This window comes from Megascapheus bottae, chromosome 20 (genome assembly GCF_031878675.1).
Source record: "Megascapheus bottae isolate mThoBot1 chromosome 20, mThoBot2.hap1, whole genome shotgun sequence".
Classification (NCBI taxonomy): Eukaryota; Metazoa; Chordata; class Mammalia; order Rodentia; family Geomyidae; genus Megascapheus; species Megascapheus bottae.
The window spans coordinates 25,914,221-25,931,254 of NC_143528.1; the positions used below are offsets into that span (position 1 = coordinate 25,914,221).

The following is a 17,034-nucleotide window of genomic DNA, read 5'->3' on the forward strand; positions in this document are numbered from 1 at the left end:
AGTGGTGTGGAGGCTCAAGTTGTAAAGCTCTAGCCTTAAGAAAGCTCAAGGACAGTGCTCAGGCCCTGAGCTCAAACCCAGGATTGGCAAATATGTATATGTATATACATATATTTGATTTTAAAAATAATTTTATTTATTTATTTCTGTTTATGTGGTACCAAGGAATCAAACCCTGGATTTCAGACTTGCTAGGCAAGCACTCTACCATTAATTAAGCTACATTTCTATAGCCCTTGTCCTTTATATAAGTTTACCTGATTTGGGGAAGGGAAGGGGAATTACAGAAAGTGCTGGACAAAAGGTGAACCAATGCAATGGTGATACTTCTTACACATTATGTTGGAAATGAGCTTTATAACTTGGGGAAGGGGAGGGGAGTTGAGGAGGAAAGCAGAAGAAAATGAGGGAGGAGATAACACTGTTCAAAAAGAAATGTGCCCTAGCAAAGATATGGAACCAACCCAGATGTCCCTCAGTTGATGAGTGGATCAACAAGATGTGGTATTCATACACAATGGAATTCTATGCTGCTGTCAGAAAGAACGATATTGTCCCATTTGTAAGGAAATGGAAAGACTTAGAAAAAAATCACATTAAGTAAAGTAAGCCAGACTCAAAGGAACATAGGCTCAATGGTTTCCCTCATTTGTCATAATCAGTAGAAACCTTGGGCTCTACTAGCAGAGATTCACAATAGAACAAAATCTAGATACATAAGGCCATATAGGATGATGCTAAATGTAAGGACCTCCCAGGATAAGGAAACAAAAGTCATATAATGAGTGATTGTTGTCCTTAATATACTATGTTATCTCTCATCTCTTATGCTGTCCCTTGGTTATCTCATAGTGTTATAATATTTCATCTTGTTATCTGGTATATTTTATATATGCTTAATTGATTATTTGAAATAGGATAGCGAAGGGGGGATATTAAGATAAGCGGGGAGAGAAAGGTAGGGAAATGGGTACCATAACATGAGAAAGGGTATCAATATTTGTGAAGTAATGTACCTTCTATCTGGTGAATATAATATAACCCTTCTATTAATTACAATAAAAATATATGAAGAATTAAAAAAGAAATGTGCCCATCATCTGACTTATATAATGGTATTCCTTCTGTATATTACCCTTACAACAATATATATATTTGAAATTAATAAAATATGAATAAAAACTCGCACCTAGCAATCTAAGTATTCAATAGTGCTTTCTAAGTTTGTAGATAAAACAGATTTTAGTAAATTACTTAATTTTTGTCATATCCTATAAGCTTATTAAGAGTTCTTTTAGAAATAAGCAATTTACTAATTCTACAAAACTCCTTTCAAGTTCTGATGTTTTAAAGATAGTCCCTTACCAAGTTTATCAGGTTGTTTAGAAATTATCAATCTTCCCGCCTCCTCTTACCAGTGCTTTGATACCAGCTATGTCATATCATGTGTGTCTTAAAAATAAAATTATGAACACTCCATTTTCTGTCAATGAGAAGTTTAGGTACTTCTATTTGTTGCTTTTCCAATAAATGTGTGAGCTTTGTAACAGGAGAAAATGAGGAAGAGAAAGGAAGACACATCTTCAGTTTCCCAATAAATTGGTGTCATCAGTGTGATTCTCCAGTCTCTTGACATTTTTTCAGAGGCTTTGACTTGACCTACCCTACCTCACACTTTGTGTGGAGAATACACTGCTTTAATTGTATTTCACAAAGATTTTCTGCACAGGATATCCCTTTCCATTTTCATACCTGTCATCACCTAAACCATGTTATTATACTTCTACAAAAATGTAAGTGATTGAAAATACAAGAGAGCGGGCTCAGCATTATTGCTTTACTTAAAGAAGGGTAGAAATGTGAATCTGGGTCTTACAGTTGTGCACCTAAATATACTTAAATAATTTAAAAAACATAGTAACTTAGGAAATTAATCTATAAATGAACAAATGAAGACAGAAAACCAACACTCTCCAGATCTCTTGCATACATTTCTATGGGTGTGGTGTCTTTGATCTAAATTCTAGGATTTGTTTCAGTTAGCAACATAGTCAGAATGAATAAGCAAAAATGAACAAGTCTTAATTTTCCTCTATAGATGACAGGATTATCCATCCATTAGATTGTAATGGAATTCTAACTGAAGGAACACTGTTTCTAGTGCTGGAACTTCTATCCACCCAGTCTTAGTATATCAACCTGGGAAGAGAAAACAGCATGTCCACAGAGGACAGGGCTTCCTGTGTGATAATAGGAGAGCCTGGAAAGCACCTAGACCTGGTTGGCCAAAGAGGATGGAATGCCAGCTTGACATGTAACCTTGGAGTTACCGAATACTTGGGATTCTTAATTTTCTATGCTCTTTGTTCTTAAAATAAAGTATGAATAACCAAGTATTTTAGCAAACACACAAAACATTTATGGGAAATAGATTACTAAATTACCTGAACTTCTCTCCGCACCCAAACTTCCCCTGAACATAGTGACTGGTTATTGGTAACAAAACTATTAGTGGAAAACTATTAGAGGGGAAAGGTGTATGTAAAATTGTTCTTCCATCAAGTTCTAATCCATGTTGCATTCAGAACCTTTCTCCATAGCTTCCTTCTCCTCAGACAACAGAAGATTTGGGCATTTTCAATCCTCGTATGAATTTGTGACCCTTTTGAAATTTCAAGTTTGTGGTTTGTAGAGACAGAACAGAGTGTAAACTAATTGAGGACGGAGAAGGGACTAGAAAACATTTTATGAAAACAGCAAACATCATGTTCTGATACAAGGAATAGGGTCTGATTATTAAACATGTGTCCTTATAACTCAGTTCTCACACAGAGCTTAGAATGTATATATTGTTGATAATTAGATATGTTTTTCCTCCCTTATTTTATGTCACTGGATTAGATTTGTTCACATATGGTGCTAAGGTAGCAAAGCATTATGTTAGAAAATGCCAGGTGCTAGTGGCTCATGCTTGTAATCTTATCTACTCAGAAGGCTGAGTTCTGAGGACTGTGATTCAAAGCTAGGCCAGGCAGAAAAGCCCACAAAATTAATCACAAAATAGCCAGATGTGGAGTTCTGTCTCATGTGGTCGAGAGCTGGTCTTGAGTACACACAAAGAGCACCATGGATTTTGTTTATGTTACTTTCTTGTTGATCCTGTGGTTGGCTGTGAGTGAGAATGTTGATCTGCCTTCTTTTAATAGATTTATTTTCTTCTTACTTTCTTTTTTTCCTATTTCTCTCTCTCTTTCTCTCTCTGTTCTGGGATTTGAACTCAGGGTTTCAAGTTTGTGAAGATTCTTCTCTACCACTCCTAGCCTTCAGTCTAAGTTTATTTTATCTGTAAAGCGAATTAGACAGAGCCAGTGAGATTTTAATCCCCCCCCCCCTCTCTCTCTCTCTCTCTCTCTCTCTCTCCCTCCCTCCCTCCCTCCCTCCCTCCCTCCCTCCCTCCTCTCCTCTCTCTCTCTCTCTCTCCTCTCTCTCTCTCTCTCTCTCTCTCTCTCTCTCTCTCTCTCTCTCTCTCTCTCTCTCTCTCTCTCTCTCTCGTTCTCTCCCTTAAACTAATAAGGGCATTTGACAGGATTTGCTCATCACTACAGTAAATGATACCCAAGCTCACTTTCAGCTTGTGAATGCTGTGATTCTTTCATGTTCATTTTTGTCTTAGAGGAACTTTTAGACCAGACAAGCCAAGGTACCTTTTGTGATTTTATTACAACCATGACTTCATCCAACCTGGCGCAGAATTTGGAGAATGTATTCCACTGATCAGCCCAGAACAACTGCCTTGAGTCACCAAATAGCACATCACGGCTCTTATTTCGCAGTACTTCCTGTGTTCTTGCAGATCTTTGATTTAGCTACCCCTCAAGGACCACTTGGGATACGTTGTGGGCAATTTTGCTCCTCAGCCACACAGGGAACAACCACCACTTTTCTCTGCTCTCACCTCTCCACTGGACCCACTTTCAGTATGAAGACTCCATTCTATAATGATGGCGGGCAAAAGCTAAACAATAACAAAATAGACAAGTTATTATTCTTAACAAAGGTGAAAGGTAACTGCTTAACATAAATGGAAGAACTATAGTCTATTGCTGCTCTCAAGTACAGAGCACATTTTCAGAAGGTCTGGGCAGGCAGGGAGAGTAGGGGCTTCCAATAATAGTTACTTCTTCATTTATATCTCTATCTATCTATCTATCTATCTATCTATCTATCTATCTATCTATCTATCTATCTGACTGGGATCTTCTTGGGCTATGACAATGTAGTGGCAGAACTGCTTTGCTTTGCTTTCCTGCATTCTTCTGGGTCTTGGAAATGAAGCAGGAGAGAGGACATTGTGAGTTTTGAATTGTCCTTTGAAGATGCTTCCAAGTTCATTCTCTGAAGTTTGGTATTAGAGCATCAGGGCCCATGGCACTGGTATTTGTCACCAATTAATGTGTCATGTCAAGAATAACAATAGTTGAAATACTTTTCTTCTTATTTTTCTACAAATGTTTTTATGTTTTACAAAAATCTCAGCGATGGATACATTCTGTCCATAATGTCACATTTTCTCATTTGAGAAGCACCACTGTTTCATAGCACAAATGAATGATGTATTTAAAATGCATTAAAAATGAGATAGCTGTGCACTCCTGGCTCACACCTGTAATCCTAGCTACTCAAGACAATAAGATCTGAGGATCATGGTTGGAAGCCAGTCTAGGGAGAAAAGTCCATGAGATTCTTACCCCTAATTAACCAATCCCAAACCAGAAGTGGTGCTATGGCTCAAAAAAACACTAGCCTTGAACAAAAAAGCTCAGAGACCATGGGGCCAGGAGTTTGGCCTAGAGATAAAGTAGTTGCTGTCATGCAAAAAGACCTTGGTTTGATACCTCAGTACCACATATGTAGACAAGCCAGAAGTGGTGCTGTGGCGCAAGTGGTAGAGCACTAGCTTTGAGGAAAGCCCAAAGACAGTGTTCAGGCTCTGAGTTCAGTCCCCAGGACTGGCAAAAAAAAAAAAAAAAAAAAAGCTCAGGGCAGGGACAGGACCCAACACCTGAGTTCAAATAAATAAATAAATGAAATTCATTAAAAAGTATTTGTAAATCAGGTATATTATGAGAAATTAACACACAAATATCTGTATTTGTAATGCAGTTGCATTTCTGAGCTTCCTATCACTTCTAGATCTTTGGTTACTAGATTTAAGGTGTCTTACAATTACTAAGGTTGATGCCATTTTAAAATGCTTCTGAAAGACTTACTGGAGTTTAAGGCTCAATTAGGCAGCAGTTGTTTTTATATTCCTGGAACAGGTAGTTGCATAATAAATATTAAATGAGTAAACAAATTAATATTATTTTACCACTTCCAATCAACCAGCAAAAAGCCAGTTATGAAGTGCCATCCTTGAGTAAAAAAGCTAAGATACAGTGCCCAGTCCCTATGTTCAAACCCTAGTAATGGCAAAAACAATTAGACCAAAATAAAATGAGAGAACAGCCGGCTGACCGTTATGTGACAGAAAATGAATAGCTCAATGGTCACAGTTACAATAGTCCTACATATTTTAAGCCTTGAGAAATAAAATTGTATGTTTTTAGTTTTTTTTGTTTTCGTAGATGTAGGGATTATTTGTGTTGCTTATAAAATCACTACTATTATTCAGAATAGTTTAAAGTGCTCTTTACATGGGCACATATTTTCCTTAGATAAAATAATGTAAAATATTTTCACCATTTTCAGAATATTTTTAGCTCTCAGTATTAAACATCTTGAGTATGCTAAATTGATCTGTTGGTAACAGCTACAAGGAAAATAAGGCTTCATTGTTGAAACTTCCTCAACATTAGGGACTAGTACATCTTAAGTAGAAAATTTTTACTTTTGCTTCAGGATGTACAATAAAAATCCTTTCACTGAAACCATGTGTTGTTATTATAAACTATATTTACTGAAGTTTTACATTATGTCTGTAGGTTTTCCAATTGTACCAGATATTAAAGCTGCAAAAACCCATTACATTTTCTTTTTACAAATCTTCAAGTACAAATGGTAAACAAATACGCTTTGCTATCGTGTTTGGGTGTTGCTGCTATGTGAGTGGTTTTGAAGTCATTCTATCCATATTTTATCTAATTGTGTTTCTTTCAGTCCCATGTGGCCTTTTCTAACCACACAATTCTAAATCTGAGAGGAAATACCATGTACCACAAGGCTAACATCTTCAGGTTTCCCAGCAACCTTTATATAAGAAGAGAATGGCTATATATAAGCAGTGAAGGCACAAAGGCTACTATTGGATAATAATCACTCTATATTTTTCCTGAGATGCTTGTATTGGCCCTTCCTTCATGCCTTATCTGCTCTCACTCATTATCACTGTACCAACAGATTTCAGTAATCATGTTTAAATAAAACTGAGGAAAGAACAAAATGGAACAAGATGAGGCTCAGAAATTAGTTATAAGAGTTGTCTGACTGCATGCCTTGTAAAGAAATCTGAAATGCCCAGCCTTTGAAAACTGAATAATGGCAATTCCAGATGTTACTCTACAAGGGTGGAAATTTGTCACTTCCAGGTAAAAGAGAACCTCAGTGTCCTTTGTGACGTTGTTCAACTGAAGATTTGGTTTTGTACTTGGTGAGCCCTTAGTTGTTTAAAGAAAATAAACTTTATTTTTAAGGATATGAATCCAACTTTTCAAAAGAGGTATTCAAAATGGGGAGATTAGACTGTTTCTTCAAAGCAAAGGATTTAAAATTTAAATCCAGATACTATTTGAGAAGGAAGTTTATAAACTGGACTACTCTTTTTCCTTTGGGAAATAATTTCATTGTGGTGTAAGTTGCAAACAATAGGATATATTCACTTTAAGTTCATAGTTTAATGAAATTTGTACTTACATGTCTGTAAGAAATAGCCATAGGATATTAAAAAACACAATCTGCATTTGTCACTGTTATGGAAACACTTTTTGTTTGGTTGAGACGCTGCAATTAAACCATTCTCATCTTTTAGGGAAATACAGAAATATGTATGAATGAAATGGCATATTAATATTTGCTTAAAATAATCCTAAAGGTAGTTGTATGGGGTAATTAAATTACAGATGGCACAAGGTGAATTGTGGGGTGACCGTTGTGACAGTGAATGTTGGATATGCAGTTAAGCTTGAAATATTAAATAGTTAGACACAGGGGAAAGTGCCAACTCAGACCTAGAAGGAATGTCTTTACATTAACTTGCTTGTTCTGACAGCAGAGGAACAGTTGCATATGGTATAAATGATTATTCAGAAATTCTCTTGAATGGGCTGTGGTGTGGTTAAAGTAGTAGAGACACGATCTACTTTGTCTAAGTACTGAGTTCCTCAGTACCTCAACAAAAAGAGAGGGGAGAAAAGAAAGGAAAGAAGGAAGGAAGAAGATTGGTCCTCAAATTTTAATTTGAAGATCATAAATTTATTAGCTTATATAGATACTACATTTTCAAAGCAATGAACTCTTTGTGATAGGTCACAGTAACTAAAGAAATCAAATTTGTGTCTCAAGTTTGCTTTTGAAGTTCTCAGAGGACACCCACTTTGTGAATTTCTTCCCTCCTAACGTGACTATGAAGATTTCTGGCATACTGCTTGTTAGAGGTTAACTTCCCAAGCTGAGGGTGTAACGGCGAAGCTCTGTGTCTTGCAGAAGTTTTGTTTCTTCTCTGATTTCCAGTGATCCTTTTAGAAACTTTTCCAGTTTCGACACCACTTTCTCACTGAGATTGGTGACAAGAAAGTGCCCTATGTGTATTTTACATACTTTTTTTCTGAGACATAACTCAAAGTCCAATATTTTCAAATGGATAGTTTTTATTTTTTTTCTTAGTTTTATAAATAATAGTGGTGTCTTAAAAACTTCTGCTTTACAACAGGGCCTTAGGATACCCTGTAATTTATCTGATTTGAGGTTTGTGTTTATATTAAGGAATATATTCAATTACTCATGCATTAAAAATTCCATATACAGCAGCCTAGAGTTTGGCCTAGCAGCAAAATGCTTGTCTAACATACACGATGACCTGGGTTCCATTCTTTACTACCACACACATAGGAGGCATTGGCTCAAGCCCAAGGACAGTACTCAGGCCTTGAGTTCAAGCCCCAGAATTGGCAAAATAAAATTTTAAAATTCATATATATATATGTTTATTAATACAGTTACTAACATGTGAAGATTTTTATATGTATTTAATTTTTTATTGTAATTAATTGAGGGGTTACAGTTATATTTGCCAGATAGAAGGAGCATGACTTCACACACATTGATATCATTTCTCATGTTCTTGTCCCCATTTCCCTCCTCCCATCCCTCCTCTCATCTTGTTTTCCCCCCCTTCCCTTTCCTATTTCAAATAAACAAATAAACATATATACAATATACCTAATTACAGGGTAAGATATTGTAACAATATGAGAATAACCAAAGGACAACAAAAAAGATGAGAAATAACACAGTACATTAAGAACAACATTTACTCATTATATAGCTCTTGAAGATTTCTAACCCCAAACATTCATTTCATTTTGGGCATCATTCTTTATGAAAACATAAGAAACATACGCAGTGTGTATGAGCTCATTGAGTAGTTTCAATCTTTGGTTTTTCTTTTTTCCTAAGGAATTTCCAAACTATATTTTTCAGTTCTATGGGATCTCTTTTAATAATTATGTTTTTACTTTAGCTATATAAATTTAAATTTTTTTTAAATTGCGCTGTGGCTCACATCTGTAATCCTAGCTACTCAGGAGGCTGAGATCTGAGGATCGTGGTTCAAAGCTAGCCTGGTCACTAAAGACCTCGAGACTCTTATCTCCAATTAGCCAGACTGAAAACCAGAAATGGGGCCGTGGCTCAAGGGGTAGGGTAGTAGCCTTGAGCTGAAGAGCTCAGGGACAGCACCCAGGCTCAGAGTCCAAGCCCCACGACTGACAAAAAAAAGAAAAATTTTTGGAAAAAATTCATATACTCACTTTAGCTTACCTGAAGAGCAGTACACACCTTAATGATTTAGTCGTGCTCCAATGGCTTCATTCCCCATCACTGGAAATTTGTTTACATCACCAAAGATACACAAATCCTTCTTATGCCAATATAAATTACTTTTTAAACTGACACTCTTTAAGATGTCTACAAAAAGAAGTATACCTGTGAACAGATTTCATGTCTACAATCAGAGTACATAATCTAGTGAGAAAAAGATACAGAAATAGGTCATCATAATATGATATCTAAAATATAAAAATAAAGTGATCTTATACTTAAAGCTCCATGTATTTATTTTCTGATAGCAAAAACGTAAAGCTTAGGTCATAACTATTTAAAATTTCTTCTAACTAATCTTGTTCGTTTTAGATCAAAAATTACTTTTAATTTTATGTCTCCTATGGATTATTGAACATTTGTATATACAAATTTGATACATAAAAGTTAGGAGAAAGAGAGAAATTGATCAGTTGGCCCATCTGTATACACTGAACTGAATAGGTTTAGGCAATTGCCTAGGCTGAGCTGTCTTTGAGGGGGTGGATATTTAGCCTCTGTAGAGGAAATACAAAATATCTAAAGTCCATATATTATTTTCATCTGGTTTATCATAAAAATTAAATCAAAGGGCCGGGAGTTTGGCCTAGTGGTAGAGTGCTTGCCTAGCATGCACGAAGACTCGGGTTCAATTCCATGGTACCACATACTTAGAGAAAACCAGAAGTGGTGCTGAGGCTCAAGTGGTAGAGTTCTAGCCTTGAGAAAAATCCAAGGACAGTGCTCAGGCCCTGAGCCTAAGCCCAGGACTGGCAAAAAAAAAAAAATTAAATCAAAGACTTAGTTCCAAATAGGAATAAACCTCATGTTTTTTTTGTTGTTTGTTTGTTTGGGTTTATTTCTTGTAAATGAAGCAAAGACATTGAATGACTTGCCCTGGCTCATATAAATAATATGAGTTGATCGTAATTCAAGATGGGGAAATAATGTAGTTGGTATTTATTGGTGACTTACTCATGGTAAATTCCAGCAATGTCATATCACAGCAAACAACAAGACAGTACATAGGAACTCCTGTTCCTTTTGTGATGGTTTCTTTTCTCCCTACATTGCTTGTTATAATGACAATAGTCCATGTTTTGTTTCCAAAAAGAGTTGAGCCTTCAAAATAGTGTTTGAAAACTAGATGTAGATAACAGAATCTGTCACCATCTTTCATCCAGGCAGATCTCAATATGTTAATACCCTGTAAGGTGACCAGCTCAGTTAATCCTTGGAGCCCTTCACAGCTCATTCCTGCTTCTTACTCCATCAAGGATTGTGTGCCTTCTTCAGTTGTACATGCTAGTACAAATAATATGTGTTTCCCCACTCCATTTCACTTCTTGGCCTGCATTTTAGGGTAAAAAAAAAGCTCAGGCTGTCTGCTGATGTCTTTTGATTTAGGAATGACCTCCATAAAAATCATAATAGTGATATGTGTCTATATAAGTTAGAGGTTTGTGACTTTTTGTACTGAAGCCAGCTCTAAATTTAGATTCTTACAGAAATAAAACATGAGCTGGCCATCACTGAGCTTACCAGTCATAATATTTGTTGTACAATTATTATCAATGGATCATTTCACATTTGATTGCTTTGTAGATCACTTATATAGGCTTTCATATTTTGAAGACAATATCTATGTATATTCTATTTCAACCAAGAAAAGCATCCTAACCCATTGACCTTCACCTTCCACATCATGCAAACAGTTAAAAATTTCTGGCAGCAGTGTGTCTCCACTTTAAAAATAGAAAATGCTACCAAATTTCTAGCCCATCCCCCACAAGGCATCTACCAGCCTGGCTCTCTGCGTTTCTAAATAGAGTTCAATGTGGAAAGCATTCTCCCGTCCGCACTTCAATACCTTTGTGAAAATCTGAAGGGAAAGGAAAAGCAGGTAGAAAACCAGACGCTAATATTTCTTCTCGCTACAGCCTTCCCACTTAAAAACACCTGGTTTTCAAAGACAAAAAGTTCACCTAACTATGTCTGCAGATACTGCTCTTGAAGGCAACTGCATTAAGCAGATCCTCAAGAAAAGAAGGCTAGCAAGTAGAGAGGAAAGTTTTTCCAAACGCAAAGCTAGCTGGGGTATTCTGACCAGTCAAGGTTAGTAGAGCAGCCACTGCAAATCTGTTGGTGTCTTGAATTGATTGACCTGTTAGTTTGCATATACTAACTTTGACCTGCGGCTACTTTCTAGAATGCAATTCTGAGATGTAAATGTATAGCATAGCAAAGGATTGACCATGGTTCACCTTGTAGTGAATGGAAACTGAATTTGTTGGTTCATTTTTATGATGGGATATTAAAAACGCTGATCAACTTTTGACTTCTTTGTTGTTGCTTGCCTGTCTTTCTGTTATAGCAAGTTCTTCTAAGGCATTATGGAAACAGAAACAGATGACTGATTAAGGAAGAGAGGACTATTTATGGGAAATATGGAAATTTTAAATTATGTAAATTAGACCATCAACCAGAAACTTGATGAACAGAACAACTTCCTTTAAATGTTCAGACACATAGCTATTAGTTTTAATAATAGAAAATGATGAGGTAGGAAGAATATGCACAGTATTGCAGAGGTGTTATGTGAGGGAATTAATTAAACACCTACAATTAGTATAACTTTTACTTGGACACCAATGTGATCCATGAAAGATTTAAAGGTTTGATACACATGCTCAGAAGTAAAATAACCATATCTCTCATCATCACACTTGTGTGTCAGTTATTTTAACAGATCATTATTTATTAAAAATATTGTGTTTGTCAAAACTATATTCATTAGGGCCAACAATTCTTTAAAAAACTGTAAAAGGAACTGGATTGTTTCCCCTCCTCACAGACACATTTTCTTTTTATTATGATTTTATGTTTAACAGTAAGTTGAGAATGCATATGCATAAATGAAACTAGATGATTATATAGAAACAGTTAAGTAATTGGATAAATGTTCTTTGTCTGTGTTAATCCTTGTGCTACAGGTGGGGAAACATCTGTAGGTTGCCTCATACCACTCATGGTCTTTAATGTCCTGCATAAATGCAGTGACTGTAGAAATAAAAATGAATCATATAATTTATTAAATAAAGAGATTACCAGATATTAATTTATGTGACATAGAAAAAGAAAAATAAAAGAGAGTGCATAAATTTACTTAGATGTGCCTCATTTATTTTCAAAGTAGAAACTTTGGAGAAAAAAGTTATATATTTTAAAAAGTTATCTATTAAGTCATAAAGTTATATATTAAAATCTCATTTTGCTATTTTCTTTGTCATAGAGTTTAAATATATTGAACAGAACATTCACATTATTTCAAAATTGTTTCATACTGTTAATATCAATGTATATATCCCCAAGTCTGTTAGAGGTAATTTGATGAATTTATCCTAAGCAAATAATTATACACGTTTTTATTGTTTTCCTAAAACCAAAAGATGCTTAAACATTAGTTATAGGCCATCAACTATATAAATAGTGTTAGACAATGAAATATATGTCATAAAGTAGTCACTGAAAATATTATAGCATTATACTTTATTACAGAGAACAGTGGCTTGGAGATATCATTAAATGAAAGCAAAACATTAATAATCATATGAATAGTGTGTTCTCATCTTGATTTAAACTGTGTTTGTTAGCCAGATATTGGTAGTCCACTCCTGTAATACTAATCAGGAGGCTGAGATCTGAAGATCCTGTTTCAAAGCAATCCTAGGCAGGAAAGTTCATGAGTCTCTTATCTCCAATTAACTCCCCAAAGCCAGAAGTAGAACTCTGGCTCAAGTAGTAGAAAAGCTCAGAGATAGTGCTTAGGACTGAGTTCAAGCCAAAGACCAACATTTAGAAAACAAAAAAGAAGAAAGAATAAGAAAAAGAAGTATTTATGGTAAAGTTGGAAAGAATATATGCTAAAATGTTTAAAATGGTTCTACTCGAAAATAGTTATTATGAAATTTTCTTTTACAATTTACTTGATGTGAAAATCACCTTATCTCTAAACAATAGTGCAGCTCTTATGCTATTTTAGTTTTTAAATACATGTGCCATTGCATGAACACTCAGAAAATAATATTCTATGAATCTTTTCCTTTAGAAGGCAAATTTTCACATGTTTATTCTGTCATTTAGTACAATTATCATGGCTCCATTAGAGATTATCAGTCTACTGTGATTCTAGGGTTAAAATGAAAATATTGTATCATGAAATGTCACTGGGTATTGAAAAGAACTGAATTTGCTTTCTGACTTCATTAGTTTTAACTTTGTCAAGTTATTTAATTTCTCTGAAGCTCAATACAAAGAAATTGAATTTATTTTGTTAGACTTCTCTCTTTATCAATTTTAACTCCTTCAAGAAAATAATTAATGTTGCCATTTTATAGATGTGAATGGAGATTTGGCAATTATTTTTTAAAAACTTACCAACATAACAGCAAGTATATAATACAGTTCAGTGTAAATACGTCTTTCTCCAAAGCTCATTTTTAACCTTACTACACCACACCGTGCAGTGCCTCCAGATGGGATTCCTATGAGGCTTTGTGTGAACATTTATGAGATTGATTCTGGTGGTTTTGAGAGAAGAGACATCATAGCCTTTGCTCAACATGTATTAGACTCTGGTTTATTTCCCTTGTGCCACAAAAAGCAGAAGGAGAGGGAAGTGAAGGAGCAAAAGAAGGGAAAGGAAAAGGAGAGGAATGAAGGTAGAGAAGAGGAAGAAAGGAGGAGGAGGAGGAAGAGAGGAGGAAGAAAAAGAAGAAAGGAAAGAATCAAAGATGGAAGGAAAAGATCATCATGCATATATGCTCAAATAATAATTTGACAATTTCCAAGAGCTTCCAGCCTCTGTATTTGTGACATGCAAAGGTGTCACTCTCAAAGTGCTCACACAAAAAACCAGTCAAGGACTGTAAGAGAAGGGCATGCTTTTGTTGAAACTATTGCAAGTTGTTTTAGAGGAGGAAGCTTTTGAAACATGATGAAGACGGGGATTCGAATGAAAATAATCTGCTGGGAAAATAATTCTGCAGGTTGACCTAGTCAAAATATAAGCAAGCTCTGTGGTTGAATGCTTATTTAGCAGGTTGGTGGCCCCATATTTGCTCTCCAGCATGGAAAGAAAAGAGAAAAAGTAGATGGACTTATTTACTGTATATTTTTCCAGAACACCAAACCCAGGGTTTGTGTACGCTAGTTAACATTACAGGCAAGTGTTCAGTCCCTTAGCTATGTCCCCAGCCACTGCTGTCCATGGTTTCAATCTCCAGTCCCACCAGGCTGAAGAGGATTTTTTATCTTTTAAATAACGTTTCCTGCTATTATCTCCACTCGGGCTTTTGCAGAGGCTGGAACTGAATGCTGGTATACTGGGAAACACAGCAAGCCTCATTTCTAAGATCTGCTTTTGGTAAACCCACTGGCTAAGTCCATGCTTGCCTGTTGTAAACACAATGAACAACAAAAAATGTCCAACTAATTTGTTGCATGTGATTGTTGTAAATAAGAAGACAAAATAGTCTAAGGTCTACCTTGTTCCTTATGGTCTTAGGTAGTCTTCTTACTTATTAGGGATATAAGTAGAGTTGCCTTGATCTAGAGCCTCCTTTTTACTTTTGTTTTCTAATGCCGCCTTACAAATTCTTTTGAAAGCTGAAAGTGGACTCAGTTGCACATTCCCTTCAACAACTATGGTTCTTCCTTGTTTTCCTACTCAGCCCTCAGGATCTCTAGGTCTATGGCAACTTTCCTCACATCCCTAATATGTAAGAGGACTTCCTAAAACCACAAGGAACAAGCTGGACCTAGAGATTCTTCCTTATACTTACTACCAAATGACAAGTCTGTATTACTGGATGTCCACCTTTTCTCCCCTAATATCTTTTCTCTCATCTCTTATGGTTTTTATTTGGCCTCTTTATTCTTTGTTCCTTCTTCCCACTCTACTAATGTTTCTTTCCCCAACCTAGAGTATCCCTATTGACTTAAAAGAAGAAACCTTCGTCAAGCTACTGCTGTTTAGACTTTTTAAGATCCTGAAGCCCAAATAGGAAAACTAGGGAGAACCACAAGCAAAGAGATTCCTCAACACAATACTATGCACAGTATGGAAATGAACTGAGCACACAGGGAACCTAGAATGAAATCAGGAAAGAAAACAGTTGATGGGAATGTGCAACTGAGTCCACATCCAGCTGTCAAAAGAATTAGTAAGGCAGATAGTCTCTCCTTCCACATAGTAATGATAAACTGTATTCACTAGGGGCCATTAATGTTTTCAAACCCCAAAAGAGGCAAGATTTCAACAGTGCTTCGGGGGCAGCCACAGGTTTTGTATGTCCACCTACTAAGATAGATTTCCTGTCTTCCCTAAGTACAATCTAACATTCTTGGAGCTTCTAGAGTTTTGTTTAATTTAATAACATAGAATAAATGGGCGAATTTGTTGACAACAATTCATCTGGAAGTCAGGGTGCAGGAAAAGGAGGTCTTTCCAATTTCAGGTCATGATAAACAACAAAAACCTCAATGAGGGCTCAGTTTCGTGGTGCAGGCTTGTAATTCCCAGCTACTCTTGAAGCAAAGATTAGGAGAATCATGAGTCAAAAAGTTAGTAAGATCCTCAGCTAAACCAAAAAGCCAGGCATGATGATGTCTCTTGTAATTCCAGCCACATGAATGGCATAAGCAGGAGGACTGAATGCCTAGGAAAATCCAAGGCAAATAAAGGAGACGTAAAACATACCTAAAGCAAAAGAGGACTGAGTGTGGCTCAAGTGGTAGAGCAGTAACAAATGGGAAACATTTGGGAGATCAAATCCCAGTACCATTACAAAAAATGTTGAAATTATATTCTAGGTGAAAAGGGAGGCCACTGGCTTTCTGATTTTAATACACTTTGTTGGTTCAGACTCCCATGTTTAGCATAGACTGTTGAAAAATGTGAGTAGAAGCATACTTGAGATTCTTTTGTGAGACTAACAGAAGCAAGAAACTGAGTATTAAGAGTGGTGGTGGAGGGATAGTCAAAGTCTGGCTGATGTTCCAATGGTTCAGGCAAAAGAGAAGCAACTTTGAAGCAACTGGATGAATAGAGTTGCAATTTATTGAGAGGGAGATTTGAGAAAGAGCAACTCCAGAGTTCAGTTTTGGACATGTTAAACTAAAGTGCTATTTAGAAGTTCAATGGAGAATAAATAGCCGAGTGCAAATGAAAGTCTCATATTTAAGAGGCAAGTATTGGTATTGAGATGCAAAACCAGCCTACAGATAATATTTATATCCAGGGAACTAGCAGGGATCTCAAGAATGAATAGATATATGAAAGCTGAGCTTGTAATCATAAAGATTCAGAGGGTATGTGAAAAGAGAACCTTCTTTTTCTCAAAATAACAATAACTACAACATTCCACATGCACTAGTCATATATACTTAAGGTTTCCTGGATTCAGAGTTTGACTTCCATTATTCTGAAGAGAGGTTGAGAATAGAAAGAACAGTCCCAATCCTTGAAGTCACTGCTGTTTTTGTTGTTTTAAAAACAGACTACAATTTCGCTCTTATTAGGCTTGGCCTTATGAATTCCTATGGATCTGTTAATCTTTCCTCTGAAAGCATATAAACAAAAGATACTAGATGTCTAGTTAGCTAATCTTTTAAACTTGTGAGTAAAGATGGGTAAATGTTTTCATGTTAGACAGAACACATTTTGGAGAAATCTTAAAACGTAAGATCCAAAATTAGATACAGTCTTGCAAAGGGTTTGTGTAATCCAGGGGCTCATCATTGAAGAAGGTAGCTGATTTAAAATTTTATAGCTAAGAAAGCTTTAAATGTACTAAGTATATTAATAAAGGAAAATGCTGCATGAAAAGGTCACTCGTTTTCAACTTGTTACAAGTCTGTGTAAGGGTGTATGCTTCTTATTTTGGGGATACTAAGGAA

The 17,034-nt window shown here is 35.9% G+C and overlaps 1 protein-coding gene across 3 annotated transcripts in view; it reads left to right on the plus strand.

The window, feature by feature from the left end:
* The window catches only part of Asb5 (ankyrin repeat and SOCS box containing 5), a 65,034-nt gene that overhangs the window by 10,643 nt on the left and 37,357 nt on the right, over positions 1-17,034 (plus strand). Inside the window, exon 1 of one of the 3 annotated variants that reach the window (XM_090353779.1) lies at positions 6,385-6,587. The exons of the other annotated variants lie outside the window; for them this stretch is intronic. Coding sequence (XP_090209905.1) covers positions 6,551-6,587 — 37 coding nt within the window. The 5' untranslated portion in view covers positions 6,385-6,550. Of the gene's footprint in view, positions 1-6,384; positions 6,588-17,034 lie in introns of those variants that run through there. 3 annotated transcript variants of the gene reach the window in all.